General features: G+C 51.9%; 1 protein-coding gene across 1 annotated transcript; it reads right to left on the bottom strand.

The window, feature by feature from the left end:
* Positions 1–1,982: 1,982 nt before the first annotated feature.
* Positions 1,983–12,857, bottom strand: LOC136112884 (olfactory receptor 14J1-like). Its single transcript, XM_071800314.1, has 4 exons — positions 11,936–12,857; positions 10,112–10,182; positions 2,387–2,453; positions 1,983–2,194 (listed from the first exon to the last, which is right to left on the bottom strand). The coding sequence occupies exons 1-4, from the start codon at positions 12,855–12,857 to the stop codon at positions 1,983–1,985; spliced, it is 1,272 nt and encodes a 423-aa protein (XP_071656415.1).
* Positions 12,858–16,700: the final 3,843 nt, after the last annotated feature.

The raw sequence follows: 16,700 nt of genomic DNA, 5'->3' as shown, positions 1-16,700 counted from the left end.
TGACCAAGGAACTGACCAACTGTGGATAACATTCCGTTCATGTGAATACTTCATATAAAAGTGGGAGATAACGAGGATTTTGTCCCTTTTCTTTTTCCCTTTTTCCTTATGGCCGAAATTAGGAGAGGACCTTGCGAGTCCCTGCGAACTGAGACCAGTGACAGACTGAATCCAGCTCCGTTGGCTGCAGAGTCCAAACCAGGACTTCGGGTGCCAGTTCTGCAGTTGCTGGGACTTTCAAGGTTGGTTTTGTATATTTTATATTATTTTCTTTATTCTTATTAGTAGCATTAGTAAAACGTTTTTAATTTTTCCAACTCTTCTCTCTCTGTCCTTCTTTTCCTCCTGATCGCCTGTGCTTAGTGGGAAGGGCAGAGAGGAAGGGGCAAAAAGGGGAAGTGGAGGGAGGAGAGGAGGTTAACAATACGTCTGCCAGGGTTTTATTCTCACCCCGCAATCCAAACCCTCACCACCAGCTTACAAAGTACAAGGAATTATTGGAGAGAGTCCAGTGGAGAGAAATAAAGGTGATGAGGGCTCTGGAGCTTCTTTCTGAAGAAGAAAGACTGAGAGAACTGGGTCTGTTTGGCCTGGAGAAGTTGACAGGGGGTCGTGTTTATGCTGCTAAATATCACCAGGGTGGGTGTCAAGAGAATGGGCCCAACTCTTTTCAGTGGTGCCCAATGACAGGGCGAGGGGCTACGGGCACAGACTGAAACACAGGAGGTTCTGCCTGGACATGAGGAGAAACTTCTTTACTGTGAGGGTGCCAGAGCCCTGGAACAGGCTGCCTGGAGAGGACGGAGAGTCTCCTCCTCTGGAAACACTCAAAACACCCGTAGATGCCATTTTGTGCCATCTGCTCTGGTGAACCTGGTCTAGCAGGTGGGTTGGACTAGATGATCTCCAGAGGTCCTTCCCAACGCCAACCAGTCTGTGATTCCGTGTTGAGTTTCTCAAGAGACGAGAGGCTCTGCAGAGCCATCTGGACAGACTGGAGCACTGGGCAATGACAAATGGGTTGATGTGTAACAAGCCCAAATGCCGGTTCTGCCCCTGGGAGGGGGCACCAGCTGCACAAGTCTAAATGGGGAGAGGAGCAGCTGGAGAGCAGCCCTGCAGAAAGGGATCTGGCGTGCTGGGGGGGCAGCGGCTCAGGAGCCAGCAGTGTGCCCTGGCTCGGAGAGGGCAAACGGCATCTTGGGGACGTCAAACACAGCCTGGCCAGCCAGCCAAGAGAAGGGATTGTCCCACTGGGTCTAGGCTTGGTGCAGCCTCACCTGGAGCACTGTGTGTCAGGCTGGGCCCCACCATCTGAGAAGGCCTTGAATATCCTTGCATGCCTCCAGAGGAGAGGAACAGCTCCCACTGGCTCCAGCCCGGACACTTCTGCAAGCTGGGAGCAACTCCGGTCCTGACACCAGCCTGGTGGGGAACAGCTCCAAAGCCCTGCGCATGTGTAGGTTCAGAGCCTTGAACAGCAGCACCGACAGCTGAAAAACCTTCTCCCTGATCCTGGCACAAGCCATGCCCAGGGCTCTCATGGCTCACTCGTTGCTTGTGACAGCTTTGCTGTTGGGGACACCACTCTCCAACAACTCATGAACCAACCCCACTGCTGCCCATTGCCATGTCTCTGCAAGTGGGACCCCTCTGTGCACAGGGACCCCCTGTCCCCGGGCTGGCCGTGCCAGCACCCCCAGCCACCTCCAGCCCCAGGAACTCAGAGTGAGCGGAAACCACAGCTCTGCAGATACAAGAAAATGACAGAGAGCACAGGTCTGAAAAAGCATAAATCAATATATTTACCAAAACAAACAAACACACAAAGAAACAAAACTATGCACAGAAAAAACAACTACAACTAAATACAAAAAACCCTAAAACTCCTGTCTAATGTATAACCCACCCACCAACATTATTGCAGTGGCTGGGGAGCATGTTCCTGTCCGGCTGCTGGTACGTCCATCTTTGATCTTCAGCTATCCATCCACATCCATTGCCTCCTCGATCTCTGCATCTATCTCCATTTCTTCCTCTGTCTCTTCGTCCACATCCATCATCTCTTCCTCCACCATCACATCAACCTCCATCTGTTCTTCCACCATCACATCTACGTCCATCTTCTCCTCCATCTCTCCTTCCTTGATCCCAGCAGCCGGACTTGCAGCTCCCCAGCAAGAGGTGTTGTATCCTAAGCCAAAATACAAGCAGAAAAGTGCATTGGTCCTGCCCTGACCAGCCCAGCACACCTGTGGGACGGGGGTCTCAGCACCCATGACCTCTCTCACTGCCCAGGGAGAGCTATGGTGTGACAGGACTCCATGGTATGTCCCCAGCAGTAGCTGCCTGGAGTTTGGGCAGCTCCTGGGCCACCAGCACCCACGAGCCAGCACCTGCAGCCAGTGGATCCTGCGCTTTGTGCCCTTCAGCAGATTTGGGAGTGACGCGGTCTTGGGGATGTGCAGGAGCAGAGAGGGCAGGAGTGAGCTGCCATATCTCTGCCCTGTGGGGTGCTCCAGGCACAGACCCCAGCCCCACACCTGCCTCGGGACCCAGAAGCTCCTTACCTTGCACAGGTGGGATTTTTGCCTCTGCGCTGCTCCACGGGCAGGGCTGGGCTGCCCTGGCTCCAACCTGGAAAGGGGCAGAGGAGGCACGGGCTCAGGCTCTGGGCAGCAGCAGCTGCTCCCGCTGAGCATCCCTCTGACACGAGCCCGGGGTGCCCTGGGCTCCTTGGGGACGTGTCCCCCAGGAACAGATGCTCGATTTCAGCAGGGGACGAGCAGCTCAGAAGGGCTTCTCCCAGTCCGTGGCCTTGCAGGGGCGGGTGGAGAGGGCGAACTGATCTCCTGGCCCCTGAGCTCCCCAAAGTGGGGTCCCATGCCACGCGATCCCCCAGGCAGTGGGGGCTGTACCTCCAGCAGCGCAGTTTTCCTCTTCTTCAAGACCTTCATAAAAAAAAAAAAGTTGGAAGGGAAAGATGGGACTGAGTTGGTGGGAGCAGGTGAGAAGGTTGGAGTTTGCAGCCAAGGCACGGGGAATGGGATACAAGGGCTGGACTGGGAACAGGGCAAGCGGTAAGAAAGCGAAAAGGGAAGACAGGATGGGCTTTGCTCAGTGCTGGTGGGATTCTCTTTGTTGTGGGTGTTGCCGGGCAGCAGCGCTGCAGATGGAACACGGGCCGTGACATCACACCTGGGTTGCATGGGCACTCTGGGGTTGCCTGTGCAGCAGGGATGGGGATGACACCCCCTCAGCAGTTTGAGTCCCAACCAACTCATCACACTGGACCAAAGGTGACCGTGTACAGAGAAAGATGATCCGGGGTCACGATCACTGCGCAGCTGCAACCAGGAGGAGCCGGAGGTGAAGACTCTGGAAATGGTCTCCTGAACTCTTTGCAATAAGAACCGCCTTCTCGGGGACACGTTATGAATATGTATAGGCGTTCCTAAAACTGTCATGAATACGTAACACAGTTCCTGTGTGCATGGAAGGAGGGGAAACGTGTCCAGCATGGCAGCACTGCCAGGGAGCACCAGCGCTTGGTCTTCCAGAGCTGTTCTCGTTCCACTCCCACACTCTCCTTCTCGTTCCACTCCACACTCTCCTTCTCGTTCCTTGTGTTGGTGCAAGGCCTGAGTGCTCTGGCAGCTCGGTCCCCGTCCTGCTGTGTGTCAGTGCTGTGAGCGCAGGCAGGGACAGGCAATGGGCACTGCTGTGACAGAGCTGGACTCCATCACAGGATTTCCATAAAGAAAGGTGATCTCCTATGGGCAGGGCCTGAAGGTTTAGCTCTTCTTACAAAGTTTTCCCTCAAGAACACACCCAAGAAAGTGGCCACAGATAAAACACCATTGTGCAGCTGAACAGTGTGTGTGTGCAGGGCTGGCACACAGCAGTGTCCTCTCACACCCAGACCTCCTGCCAGAGACCTGCAGGACCAGCAGAGCGGGGTCTGGGCTGTGCCCGAGAGCACTGAGCACCCTGCAGAAGGTGCCCCAAAGCCGTCATCATGGACTTGCTCCTCACAGCCATGATTTGCAGCCCTGGCCTCTCACCCCAGCTCAGAGAGGCTGTTTTTCCCTCCACAGAGGGACACTGAGTGAGCAGTTCAGCAGCCCATGTTTGCATTGCAGAGGTCAGATGTGAGCAAGCACATCAGGTATTCAAGATTAATTGAACTCAAATGAGCACAAACGCCATCAGCTGTTCCTGGGGGTTCCATGAAGGCCTGTGGGACAGACAGCAGCTCAAGGTCACTTCATGTTGGGAGTAACATCCCATTGTTAACTGCATGAATACAGCACTGGGATCTTCTTCCTTGAACCAGTGTCCCCGTTTCCATTCCTCATGACGTGGGACATCTCAGATGAGTGCAGAGCAGGTGACACACCACAGGGCTGAGGTGCCTCCCATCCTTTGGGAATGGCAACAGGAGGCCAGAGGGACACTGTGACTCCTGCCTCTGTGTGTAAAAGGGACAGACTCTGTCTCTGAGTATTCGTGGGTGCATAAGGAGTCCTGAGATCTGCTCAGATACAGATGCCTGATGGAACCCTGGCACTTCTGTGTGTGACTGCAGGAACAAACCTCAGTGGCCCAGTGAGATTCATCTCAGCTGCTGGGACAGGCTCATTGCCAGTGCTCCTGTCTGCTACATCACTCTTGCCCATGATTCTGGATTGTGCTCTCAAAAGTGACAGCAGAATCAGAGAAGTTCTGAGGTCCTTGGAAAAGGAAGATGTCAAACTCATCTCCAGGAATGGCAGGAATGAGAATTTGAAGAATTACGGGCTGGTCAGCCTACCTCCGTCCCTGGGAAGGGGATAGGATGCGTCTTCCTTCACCAGTCTCCAGGCACCTGAAGGACAAAGAAGGGATTGCTGAACCAAATGAGTCCCAAGGTATGCTCTGAGCCCATTCCAGAGCTTTAGGCCCCCAGGAAAGAGCTCAGTGACATTGCAGCCCATCCAGTTGCATCTGTGTCCCTCACTGAGCAGCACAACCAGTGTGGAGTCACCCCAGGGTTCTGCAGCCAACCTGCTCTGCAGAGCATCAGTGCCAGGGAGCACAGGGAAGGGGCCAGGAGCACCAGAGCAGATCAGAGGAGGGATGAGTGAGATCAGACAGGAGCTGACCTGGTCTGGAAATGGCCCTGGAGAGAAAAATGCTGGTGTTCAGCTGCCCAAGATTATACCCAGAGCTTAGGGTGCAGGGCCAGAAGTCCTTGCTGTCCCGGTGCTTCACCAGGCCTGGGAAGTAGCTGGAGAAGGATTGGTGTCCCCCACTTGCCATCCCTTAGTGCATCATCCCTCGTGAAGGGTGGCATGGAAAGCAAGTCTGGGACCCTGTGTCAGGACTTGCACTGGAGAAAGTATTCACCCAGGAGCCACATCATTTTGCTCTGGTACTTCAGTCCTGGTGCTCATCACATGTCCTTAAGACAAACTTATGCACCCCTCTTGTCAACCTTACCCCAAAAGTCACTTCTAGACAAAGCTCCTGAGCTGGGGCCGAGCTGGAGAACTGAGGTCCCGCTATGATGAGAGGAAGGACAAGGCCTGTCCTGGGTCCTCTAAAGGGCTGGCAGCCTCTGCCATCTCCACCAGAAAAAGCAGCATGCAGGATCTGTAGACCATCCCCATGCCCATTTGAGGCCCTTAGGAAGAGTTCCTCTCTCCAAATATCCAGCCCAGCTTGTTGCTGCATGAAGAACCAGGAGAAACTGCCCCAGGACCCTCATTCCAGACCCTATCTCCTCCACCCCATACAGGCAGTGATCTCCCCCTTGTCACTGAGGTGGTTCCATGGACCCAAGAGACACCTGTGGGGAGGAGATGTTGGGTAGGGATAGGATATCCTTCAGTGGTGCTAAACAGGAGTATGACCATGAGCACATTGGGCTGCACTGAGAGGAGCATGGCCACCCAGACAAGGGCAGTTATTGTCCATCTTGACTCAGCACTGGTGTGGTCACATCTGGAGCGGTGTGTCCCAGTGTGAGCTTCCCCTTTCTGGAGGAACATAGAGGAGCTGTCATGTGGCCAGAGAAGGTCTCCATCATGTGTGGAGATGCTGAGACAGCCAAACATTGTTAGCCTGGGGAAGGGGAGGCTGAGGAAATGTGCTGTTTTTACTGAACTGATGTCGTGGTTGAGACGGACAAACGACATGGACCAAGTTCTTCCAAGATGAAAGTAAGAGATGCCATTTATTGCTACAAGTGCATTTTTATACAACTCTTTTGTATAGTGTCTTTTCACTATTGGTTACAAGTTACAGCACTAACATCTCATTGGTTAATTTTGCTATCATTCATGTTATTCTTCTATCCCCTTCTCTCTCACGGGGACATCTCTCCTCTCTCACGGGTACTCCTTTACTCCCATCCTTCTCAAAGGCAAACCTTAATATCTTCAAGGCTGATCTCTACCCCCATACTTTTTGTCAAGGATTCCACAGACCCGCTGCAGTTTCCCACAAACTGAGTTAATTTTCTCCATGAATTTTGAACCTCTCTCCTTCATAGATAGTACAGTTTTGTTGCCTAGATGAGATAACGCTGTTTCTTCCCTGGGATAGAGTTAATTTTGTCTTTTAGCAGCTTTACAGTGTTTAGCACCTGGTATGAAGGGAATGTCAGAACTCACTGATGTCTTGGCTATTATCAGGGAAACCAAGGACTTCTTTGGCCATCCAGCTGCAGATGCAAATTGGCAGGGGGGGAGACAGACAGGACAGCACCTGGATCGACATGCAGGCTGATCAATGAAATATTCCCTATGATTAGCATCATGCTCAGTCTAAGGCTGGAGCCGGCTTTCACTGCTTGTTACATCCATTATTTTGGGTTTTCCAGCTAGTTAGGTGAGTTCCATTCAGAAGTTTCATTCTGTCAGGAGTTCAATGTTAGTTCAGCCTTTTGCCGTTCTGCCATTCTGCAGTTGGCCTTTGGGCCTTTCTGCCTGTTGCGCTTTTGCTCTCTCTTGCTGGGATGGGCTGTTCAGGACCAAGGTGCTCCCTTCTGCAGGACTGGCTGCTCCATGTGACTGGAGTTACATGAGGGATTGCACTGAGTATATTTTCTTAATTTAATTTACCTTGTCTATTGTCAGCGAAACCAAGCACTTCTTTGGAGTCCAGCTGTGGTAAAACCATGACAAGAAAGAGTAGTAGTAGCTTCAGAAATGTTGAAAATCCCTTTCCAAGATGATGGCACTTTTTGGGGTTTTTTGGTAGAGGGAAACAACATGAGAAAGGAAAACCATCAGAAACTGCAGCTATGGAGGTCCAGAGTGGAACTCAAGATAAAGAAATGTCATTCTAAGTGCAGTGGGGTAGATGTTCAGAAAGACTCTGGATCAGCCATTACTTTATGTTCCAAGGAACAGCGGGTGAGCATGGAGAGACAGCAGCACAGGTGGGGACACACTGGGGTGAGAACAAGGTGGGGAAGCTCATGGGGTGTCTGCAGCCCGTGGGGAAACAGCCACAGGCCTGGGACAGTGTAGGATGGACTGTGGTGGAGGTTGCCAAGAGTGAGCATGAATATCCTTGAACGATCCAAGGTCTTTGTCCGCTTGGCTACGGCTGATGCCTCTGCCAACGAGGCCTAAGAAAAGACACGGTCGTCATGGCCATGGGGCTTCTTTGCCTCCTTGCACCCCTCCAGGGAGACAGGGAGGTATGGCACCGTTGTCCTTCACTTACATCACACTCCCCACAGCCCCAGGAAGAGCCCTGAGCCACACGTGAGGGACAGGATCTCCCTTCCTAGGGGCAGGGGCTCAAGGCTTGGCCATTGTCCTTCATCAAACAAATCAAGGATTTTCTCAGCATCAGAGCTGCTGCACTTTGCCTTTGCCTGATGCAATCACAGCCTCCAACTGTCTGCTCTAACGAGTCCCTGGGGAAGCTTTGTCAGTAACAGCCCTCAGTGGGGCCTTAATGCTTCAAGGTACTTTGGAGTTTGCTTCTGACTTGGACTTCTTGAGCAGATTCTTCAGTCTGTGCTTGGTATCTGAGGTTCATGGACTCAGCAACAAATACGCCATGGGGCTCATTAAAACACAGAAAGCCCTAACGAGCCATGTTTCTTTCTGTAATATCGTTAAAATCTTCAAGACTTGTAGAACTAACTGGAGAGGTTTCAATGGGACACTCAGTGATGAAGATTTCTAAGAAGATCTCATAAAGGAGGGTTTTTCTTTCCGGGGTATTTTCTGTCATTTTTCAGTGTATAGAAGAAGTGACAGCAGTATTCCACAATGGACACTGATCCAGAGGGTTTCCTGAAGACATCTGGACAGGCAGGAGAACAGTCCCTTGAGGCTGGACACTGTATGGACAACCTCGCTCCTCACCCCCCACCCCCAGTCTGCCGGTTCCCTCATTGGCCACCAGAGATTGCATCACTTTTCCTCACATCAGACTTCTCCACTCAGCTCCGCAGGAGATGCTGCAGCTCCTGTGCACCAGCTCCACCTGCTCTCCTGTGCAAACACTGCACAGTTTAATAAACAGCAAAACACTTTCCTCAACTGTGTGTGCAAGCTGGATCTGATGAGGTCCACCATCCACTAAGGACATCCACACAGGAACTGTTTTAGACAGAGAGATACGAAAGGATAGAAATAAACACAATTAATGTGTTGACTGCCATGTTAATTAGAGCTCTGAAGAATGGGGCAAGTTTGTAACTCCCTGAAGCTCTAAGCAGAAACCAGACAGTTGAGAGGAACTGAATGACCAAAGAGTAAGTGGGGGAGAAACCTGAGAGCACTGGGAAGGGCAAACGTCCAGACAGTGCTGGAAAGTTGTCCTTTGACAGGGACATTGAATCAGGAGAGATGGGAACTCCTGAATGATGATGGAGATGAAATGGAGTGTTGGTAACAGAAGTACAGGGGAAGACCAATATTTCTTCTCCTATCCTTTGTACACTTCCCCATAATTCACTTTTTGGCTTTTTTCTTTTAAATCTTAATATTTAAACAAAAAAAAAAAAACAAACCACCAAACAACTAAACAAATATCTCCAATCAAACAAACAAACCAAGCAAACAAAAGACACAAAAATCTCAAAAAAGCAAAACAAAAAAACCCCCAAACCAACTAAACAATAGCAACCAAAACCAAAATAGCAACAACAACAACAGAACAAACCACAAACAAAACAACGACAAAAAAGTGTGTGTTTCCAGGCAGACATCAGTCAGCAGGTGTCTCACCATAAACAGCCAGTGTCATTTCAGGGGCCCCAGTGTACCTGAGGTGCTGTCCTGGGATTGGCATCTATCACACAGGACCTGGGGAGACCAGAGCACCTTGCACTGCAGGTGGAGGCTGAGCAGGGTTTCCCGGGGCATCTACACTGGCACCAGGTGTTTGTGTCCCTGGAGCTGAAGACATTTGTGTCCTAAATCCATGCCCAGTTCTGAAAAACTCTTTCCTTTTCAAAGAAAAGTAACCCCCCTGCAAGGACTTTAAAATACATCAATAAATAAATAAAGAAATAGATAGATAGAAAAAGAGTATGTTGACACCATCCTTTGTTTTCGATCTTTGTCTTCAGTTCTTGTTTTCTTTGACATTAACTGACATCTGATGGGCCTGCAGGCATGAAGCCAAGATCAATTTGTGTCTTGCATAGCACCCCATGCCCTCTAAACCTTCCCTGCCCAGGACTCCTCGCACTTTGCCCAGAGCGACTCACACTGAGGTGTTGGCTGGTTCACTGGCTGAGATGTTGGTTTAGATGGTCACCTACAGCACATGCAGATTGAGGCCCCAGAATCGTCTGCTCTGCTCCAGGTAGAAACAGAACCCAACATCACAATGGGATCATAAGAGAACTGAGGTTGAAGGGACCTCAGGAGTTTGCAGTCCAACCTGTCACAAACTGGGTCACACCAAGGTGTTCAAGCCTTGATTCAACCCGAGTTTTAGCAGGACTAGAGAAGTGATCATCCCTTTGTACTCAGCACGGGTGAGGCTGCACCTTGAATCCTGGGGTCAGTTTTAGGCCCCTCATGACAAAGAAGACATTGAGGCACTGGAAAGAGATGAGAGGAGGGTGACAAGGCTGGTGAAGGGTCTGGAGCACCAGTCTTATGAGGAGCGGTTGAGGGAACTGGGGCTGTTCAGCCTTGAGAAAAGGAGACTTATCGCTGTCTACAGCTACCTGAAAAGAGGTTTTGTCATGGTGGGTGTTGGTCCCTTCTCCCAAGTAGCAAGTGATAGGACAAGAGGAAATGGCCGCAAGTTGCACACGGGGAGGTTTAGATTGGATATTAGGAAAAAAATTCTTCAGGGAAAGGGTTTATAAGCAATGGAACAGACTGCCCAGTGAGGCTGTGGAGTCCCCATCACTGAAGGTGTTTAAAAGACTTATACATGAGGCTGTTAGGGACATGGTTTAGTGCCAGATTTAGGTTATGGTTGGACTGAATGATCTTAAGGGTCTCTTCCTAGCACAGTTATTCTATGGTTCCATGATAAATCCTATTTGATATTTTCTTTCTCAGGGGACCACGCAACCTCCCTGAGAGCCAGGACTTTTCTGAGGTGTTTGAGAGATGTCTCACGGTCACACCAGCCAGTTCCACCAGCTCCTGTCTGCCCCTTCCTGCACCAAAAGTTTTCTCTATATTTCAACCTTCCAGGCAAGTTTCTGGGACACAGCAAATGCTGTCCAGGTCTTCTGGGCCTATTCAGAAGAGAAGACCAGGCCAACATGTTGATGGGTTCTCTGTGCATCTAAATGTTTTCCTGACCATTTTTCTCCATGTCCCACTTCTGCCCAACCTTTCTGGTCCTTACGCTGTACATGAGGGGATTGAACAGGGATTTGAGGGATTCACTCCCCCACGACAGACCTTCCCTCATCTGCTCAGCCGGTCACCTTGTCATAGAAGGAGATCAGGTTGGTCAAGCAGCCCCTGCCTTTCCTAAAGCCATGCTGATCGGGCCCAATTGCTCGTCTCGTATGTGTGACCTCACAGTCCCTTCCCAGCCATGTTCCTGCTGTTGGCCTGTCCCCTGCAGAGGCAGAAGTGACCTCACAGTGCCCTCCACAGCCATTGGCTTCCTACTGGACTATGAGTTCCTGAGACACAAGTGACCACATGGCATCGTACTCAGCCATCACCCTGCTTGTGGTCCAGTGTGGGAGCAGGTCAAACTAAGCTGGTTTCATCAAATGTGTCCAGTAGATTCCTATCAAGGGTTTGAGTGGAGAAATGTTCCTCAGAGGAGCTGCTGTATTTACTCTGGGGCATTTTACATCTCTGCTTCTGACTCTGATTTTTTTTTTTCTTCTTCCTCTGTCTATTCTGATCTGAAAGAGCTCTCCAAGGAAAAGATTCATGGAATCCTACAATAAAGCAGGTTGGAAGAGACCCCTGAACACCATCTCTGTCCCACTGACCTTTATGGCACCCCAAGGAATAGCTGACAGCGTTTGTGCTCCCTTGCTTCATCTCACCACATGCACACAGTGGACATGTGTGTGTTTACATCTCATCTGCACAACAAAACCATGGGGTTTTGACCTGGTATTTCGTAGAATCATAGAATGTCCTGAGTTGGAAGGACCCACAAGGATCATTGAGTCCAACTCCTGTCCTTGCACAGGAAACCCCACAGTTCACAGTTCCCTGCAGCTCCAAACAGGCCTTGGTGAAAGGATATCAGGAGAAAACACATGCTGCAAGGCCTATTAATTTGTTTAAACACACACAGAGCACAGCTTCTCATTTACACAGCCCCTCAGTAAGCAAAGAAAACAGTGAATTATTAAGGGGATGACAAAATTATCACATGTGAAAAACCACAAGTAGCAACAAAAAATACAGAGGGACAGGCTGGGCCTGCAACAATTTACACTATAACAATTATGCAGAAACTGATGAGCAGTTTATTGCTTCATAAAATAATCCAGCCATCAGTTTCCTCAGGGCATCCTTGAGCTCCTGGTTCCTCATGCTGTAGATGAGGGGGTTCACTGCTGGAGGCACCACTGAGTACAGAACAGACACCACCAGGTCCAGGGGTGGGGAGGAGATGGAAGGAGGCTTCAGATGGGCAAACATGTCTGTGCTGAGGAACAGGGAGACCACGGCCAGGTGAGGGAGGCAGGTGGAAAAGGCTTTGTGCCGTCCCTGCTCAGAGGGGATCCTCAGCACGGCCCTGAAGATCTGCACATAGGACACCACAATGAACACAAAACACCCAAATGCTAAACAGACACTGACCACAATAAGCCCAGCTTCCCTGAGGTAGGAGTGTGAGCAGGAGAGCTTGAGGATCTGGGGGATTTCACAGAAGAACTGGTCCAGGGCATTGCCCTTGCACAGGGGCAGTGAAAATGTATTGGCCGTGTGCAGCAGAGCACTGAGAAACCCAGTGGCCCAGGCAGCTGCTGCCGTGTGGACACAAGCTCTGCTGCCCAGGAGGGTCCCGTAGTGCAGGGGTTTGCAGATGGCAACGTAGCGGTCGTAGGACATGATGGTGAGCAGACAATATTCTGCTGTGATCAGGAAGATAAACAAAAAGAGCTGTGCTGCACACCCTTGAAAGGAAATGACCCTTGTGTTCCAGAGGGAATTTGCCATGGACCTGGGGACAATGGTGGAGATAGAGCCCAGGTCGAGGAGGGAGAGGTTGAGCAGGAAGAAGTACATGGGGGTGTGGAGGTGCTGGTCCCAGGCTATGGTGGTGATGATGAGGCCGTTGCCCAGGAGGGCAGCCAGGTAGATGCCCAGGAAGAGCCAGAAGTGCAAGAGCTGCAGCTCCCGTGTGTCTGTGAATGCCAGGAGGAGGAACTGGGTGATGGAGCTGCCGTTGGACATTTGGTGCCTGTGGGCATGAGGACCTGTGCAAGGAGGAAAAGACAGTGACAAGTTAGGGGAGACTTCTCTGGGAAAAACCAAAGCCATCTCCCACAGACCCTCCCACCCTGTCACACAAACAGACACTTTTCTTTTTCCAGGAGAACGTCCTGGCTGGAGCCCTCGTCGGTGCTTGATGAGTGTGCAATGAAGAGCAGGGTCACTGCCTAGGGGCTCTTGAGAAGTCACCCTGACCCTGGGCTGGTGGGACAGGGGCCAGTCCTGGGGTTCAGCTTCGTCAGCTGGAACCGCTCCTGATGCAGAAGGGACTGTCAGCATCTGTACCCCCAGGCCTGAGAAACTGAGTTTGATAGGCTGGGTGTTTCTACAGCTCCTTCTCACCTCCTGCCCTGGGGAGTGTTCTTGGGTGTCAGAAACCCTCAGCATTTCTGCTGCACTCAGGGAGAACAGAGCGAGTCCTGTGAGACCAGAGGATGCCTGTGGGTCAGTGCAGAGCGAGGGCAGCTGCTCTGTCCCTCTGTCTTGCTCCAGCTGCCCTGGGCTGGCACCTTTCTGATCACACTCCCATGTTACCCTGAAAAACCACTGGGAACTGCAGAGGGCAGAGGGATCCACCTCAGGTCATGACGTCTCACCCTTTCCTAAGGTCTCAGAACCACACATTTAGCCCAGGACACATAGGGCTCATTTCACAAACCAAACAGCGTTTTATCTGTTGTAGCATCTCTGTGCTTCTCCATGGGGCTTCCAGATAACACACAGATGCTGTAGGACAGGTTTGCGTTCTGGAGGAAAACTCACAGCTAGGAAGAAAACCTCAATGAGACACGCAAGAGTCCTATTGACAGCATTTGATTCAGGGAGACTCAGCTCATTCCCCAGCCCCACAGGCTGCATTGCCCACAGCCCCCAGGTCAGAGCAAAGCTGGACACGTGTTCCCATGGACACACCTGCAGGAAAGGACCCACAAGATCAGGCTGTGACTCTGCAGCTGAAACTGCCATCCCCAGAGAGCCTGAGAGCAAGAACAAGATCCCAACAGCAGTGACCCAGAGCAGGGGAGCAAGAAGGACAATGCGGTGAGGGTGGGTGTGAGAGAGGCCAGGGCAGAGGCAGCCGGGCACTCAGACAGCGTCACCCTTCCCCAGCTGTGCAGCCACCTCCCAGACACCAGCATTGCCGGGCAGCTGCTCTCAGCCCCTGTGCTCTGCAGAGGAACTGGAGCTCTGGCTGCACAGGAGCTGCTCCATGCCTTGGAGCCCCCGGCCCTGAGGGCAGAGGCTTTGCTGGGTGGGACAGGAGGCCAGGGGGCTGCTCACAGGAGGGATCTGCACTGCAGGGGATCACAGGGACTTTTCTCTTTCTCCCTCCCATAACAATTCCGGGTTTAGTTTCCTCTCAGTTCTGATCATTTCCCTGCTGCCTGGAGATTCTCCCCCTGGGCGGTGTTTCCCTGTCCATGTCTCTTCCCTGTCAGTGCTCACAGACACCATCCCACCCTCTGTGCCCTCCCCCTGGCCCTACAGATCCTGCCTGTTCACAGGGCACTGCCTGGGGGCATCTTCCTGTTTGCAGGTGGGAAGTCAGGAGAGGTCAGACTAAGGCTGACAGGCCCAGCAAAGGTGATGCAGGTGCTGTGCAGAGGCAGAGGGGTGGTGAAGGGATGTTATGAGCCTTCTGGCAGATGTACTGATCACTCAAAGCTGCAGTTCAGGAGTGTCAGTGACTTGTTTAAGCATGAGAGCTCATTTTCATTTTATCCTTTCCTGTACCCACCACCCCTTGGGATAGGAAACTGACAAGCTCAGGAAAGCTCCTTGTCTGTCTGGTAATCCTTGCAGTGACCCTTGTCTTTGAGGCATCCGCTTGGAAAAATTATGGGGGTGATGTGGAGCTGTGAGCAGCCCTGACCCACACAGCACCCTCTCACAGCAGAAGCACTTCTCCTGCCCTTATGGGGGATGCTCCTTTCCCCAGCAGCTTCTCCCCACAGCACTGTGAGGATCTCCCCGGGCAGGCTGAGCGCTGACCCTGGCAGGCGGCAGAGTCCCTGTCCCGGCACAGCCCTGGGTGCAGGGACCCTGCTCTGCAGCACAGCCCGGGGCACCTCTGGTGCTCACCTGGCTTCACACACCTGCAACTGATCCAGGAGAAAGGAGCTGTCTTGTCCTGGGTCTATTATGGTGTAGAAGGAATCTCTCGCTAGGAGGAGCCCATATTCTTCCACAATGAAGAAACTGATAGTGCCATGCTGCCAGATCCTATCTGTTGCAGGATGTGCCAACTTCAGGAGATCCCTCTAGGAACAGCAGCTGCATTGTCCTACAGCCAGAGGCTTGCTGTCTCAATGGCTGTGAAGATTTCACCTTCCTTGAGCTCTCAGCATCCTCCCTCCCCAGATTGCCTTTCCCTTCTCTCTGCCTGGTTCCTCTGCCCTCGGTGCTGCAGGCAGAGCCCTCAGCCCTGCTGCGCTGTGCAGAGGAGCTGCTCCTGGGCAGAGCTGTCTCTCTGCAGCGCTGCCGCCTGCCATGAGCTCCCTCTGTCCCAGGAGCCCAGCCCAGCTCAGCAGCAGAGGAGCAGCCCAAGGCGCTTTAATGACCCCTCTGGTGGGTTTGGTGCTGAGTCCATGGACCTCAGACCCCAGAGGAAGATGAAGAAGTCAAACTCAGGTCCAAATTTAAACGTTTCTCTTAATGTTAATTAATCCAACTAAGGGACACAACTGAGAAAACATCCCCAGGGTCAGTTTGGACAGAAAGCTTGAATCAGAACAAATAGTAAGCAAGTGAAAGGTGTCTCTGATGCTGAGTAAACCTTGTTGTGTTTCTTTAACCAAAGGGCCAAGTCCTGACCCCCAGCCCCTGGGAAGGCAGATCCTGTCCCTCCCATATTGGCCAGGGCCCTTCCTGGGACAGTGTGATGTGGGGCTGGGCAAGGCCAAGGGCAGGACAATGGTCCCACACCTGCCAGGTTCCTGTCTGGGAACAAGGAGGCCATGAGGCCCCTGTGCTGGAAGGACAAGGTGTCTCCTCACAGGCATCAGAGGTGGAGACAACAGCCATAGCCAAGGGGAGAAGAAGCTCAGGTCTGGTGGGGCCTTTCAGCCTCTTTACATCCCTTGATCATCTCCACGACAGCCTGTCCTTTGCTGTGGCATCCCCTGCACCTCTTTCCCTGCAGGCTGGAGACATCCCCCCTGCTGAGACCATTTCTTCTTGTCCTATTACATGCTACTTGGGAGAAGAGACCAACATCCTCCATGCTACAACCTCCTTTCAGGCAGTTGTAGAGAGTAAGAAGGTCTCCCATTAGTCTCTTTTTTTCAGGCTAAACACCCCCAGGTCCCTCAGCCACTCCCATCACACTTGTGCTTCAGCACCTTCACCAGCTCTGTTGCCCTTCTCTGAACTTGTTCCAGCACCTCAAGGTCTCTCTTCTCATGAGGTGCCAGGACTGACCCCTGGACTCAAGATGCAGCCTCACCAGTGCCCAGTACAGGGGACGGTCACTGCCCTGGGCCTGCTGCCCACACTATTTCTAATACAAGACAGGTGCTATAGCCTTTTTGGCCACCTGGGCACAATGCTGGCTCATATTCATCTGCTGTTTACCAACACCCCCAGGTCCTTTTCCGCCAGGCACCTTTCCAGCCGCTCTTCCCCCAGACTGTAGCGCTGCCTGGAGTTGTTGTGACCCAAGTGGAGGACCCAGCACTTGGCCTTGTTGAACCTCATACAGTTGGCCTCAGCCCAATGATCCAGATGATCCAGAACCCTCTGTATGGCCTTCCCACCCTCCAGAAGATCAACACTCCTACCCAACTTGGTGTCATCTGCAAACTT

This window comes from Patagioenas fasciata, chromosome 30 (assembly GCF_037038585.1).
Source record: "Patagioenas fasciata isolate bPatFas1 chromosome 30, bPatFas1.hap1, whole genome shotgun sequence".
NCBI lineage: Eukaryota > Metazoa > Chordata > Aves > Columbiformes > Columbidae > Patagioenas > Patagioenas fasciata.
This window is presented reverse-complemented; position numbering and strand designations above follow the sequence as displayed.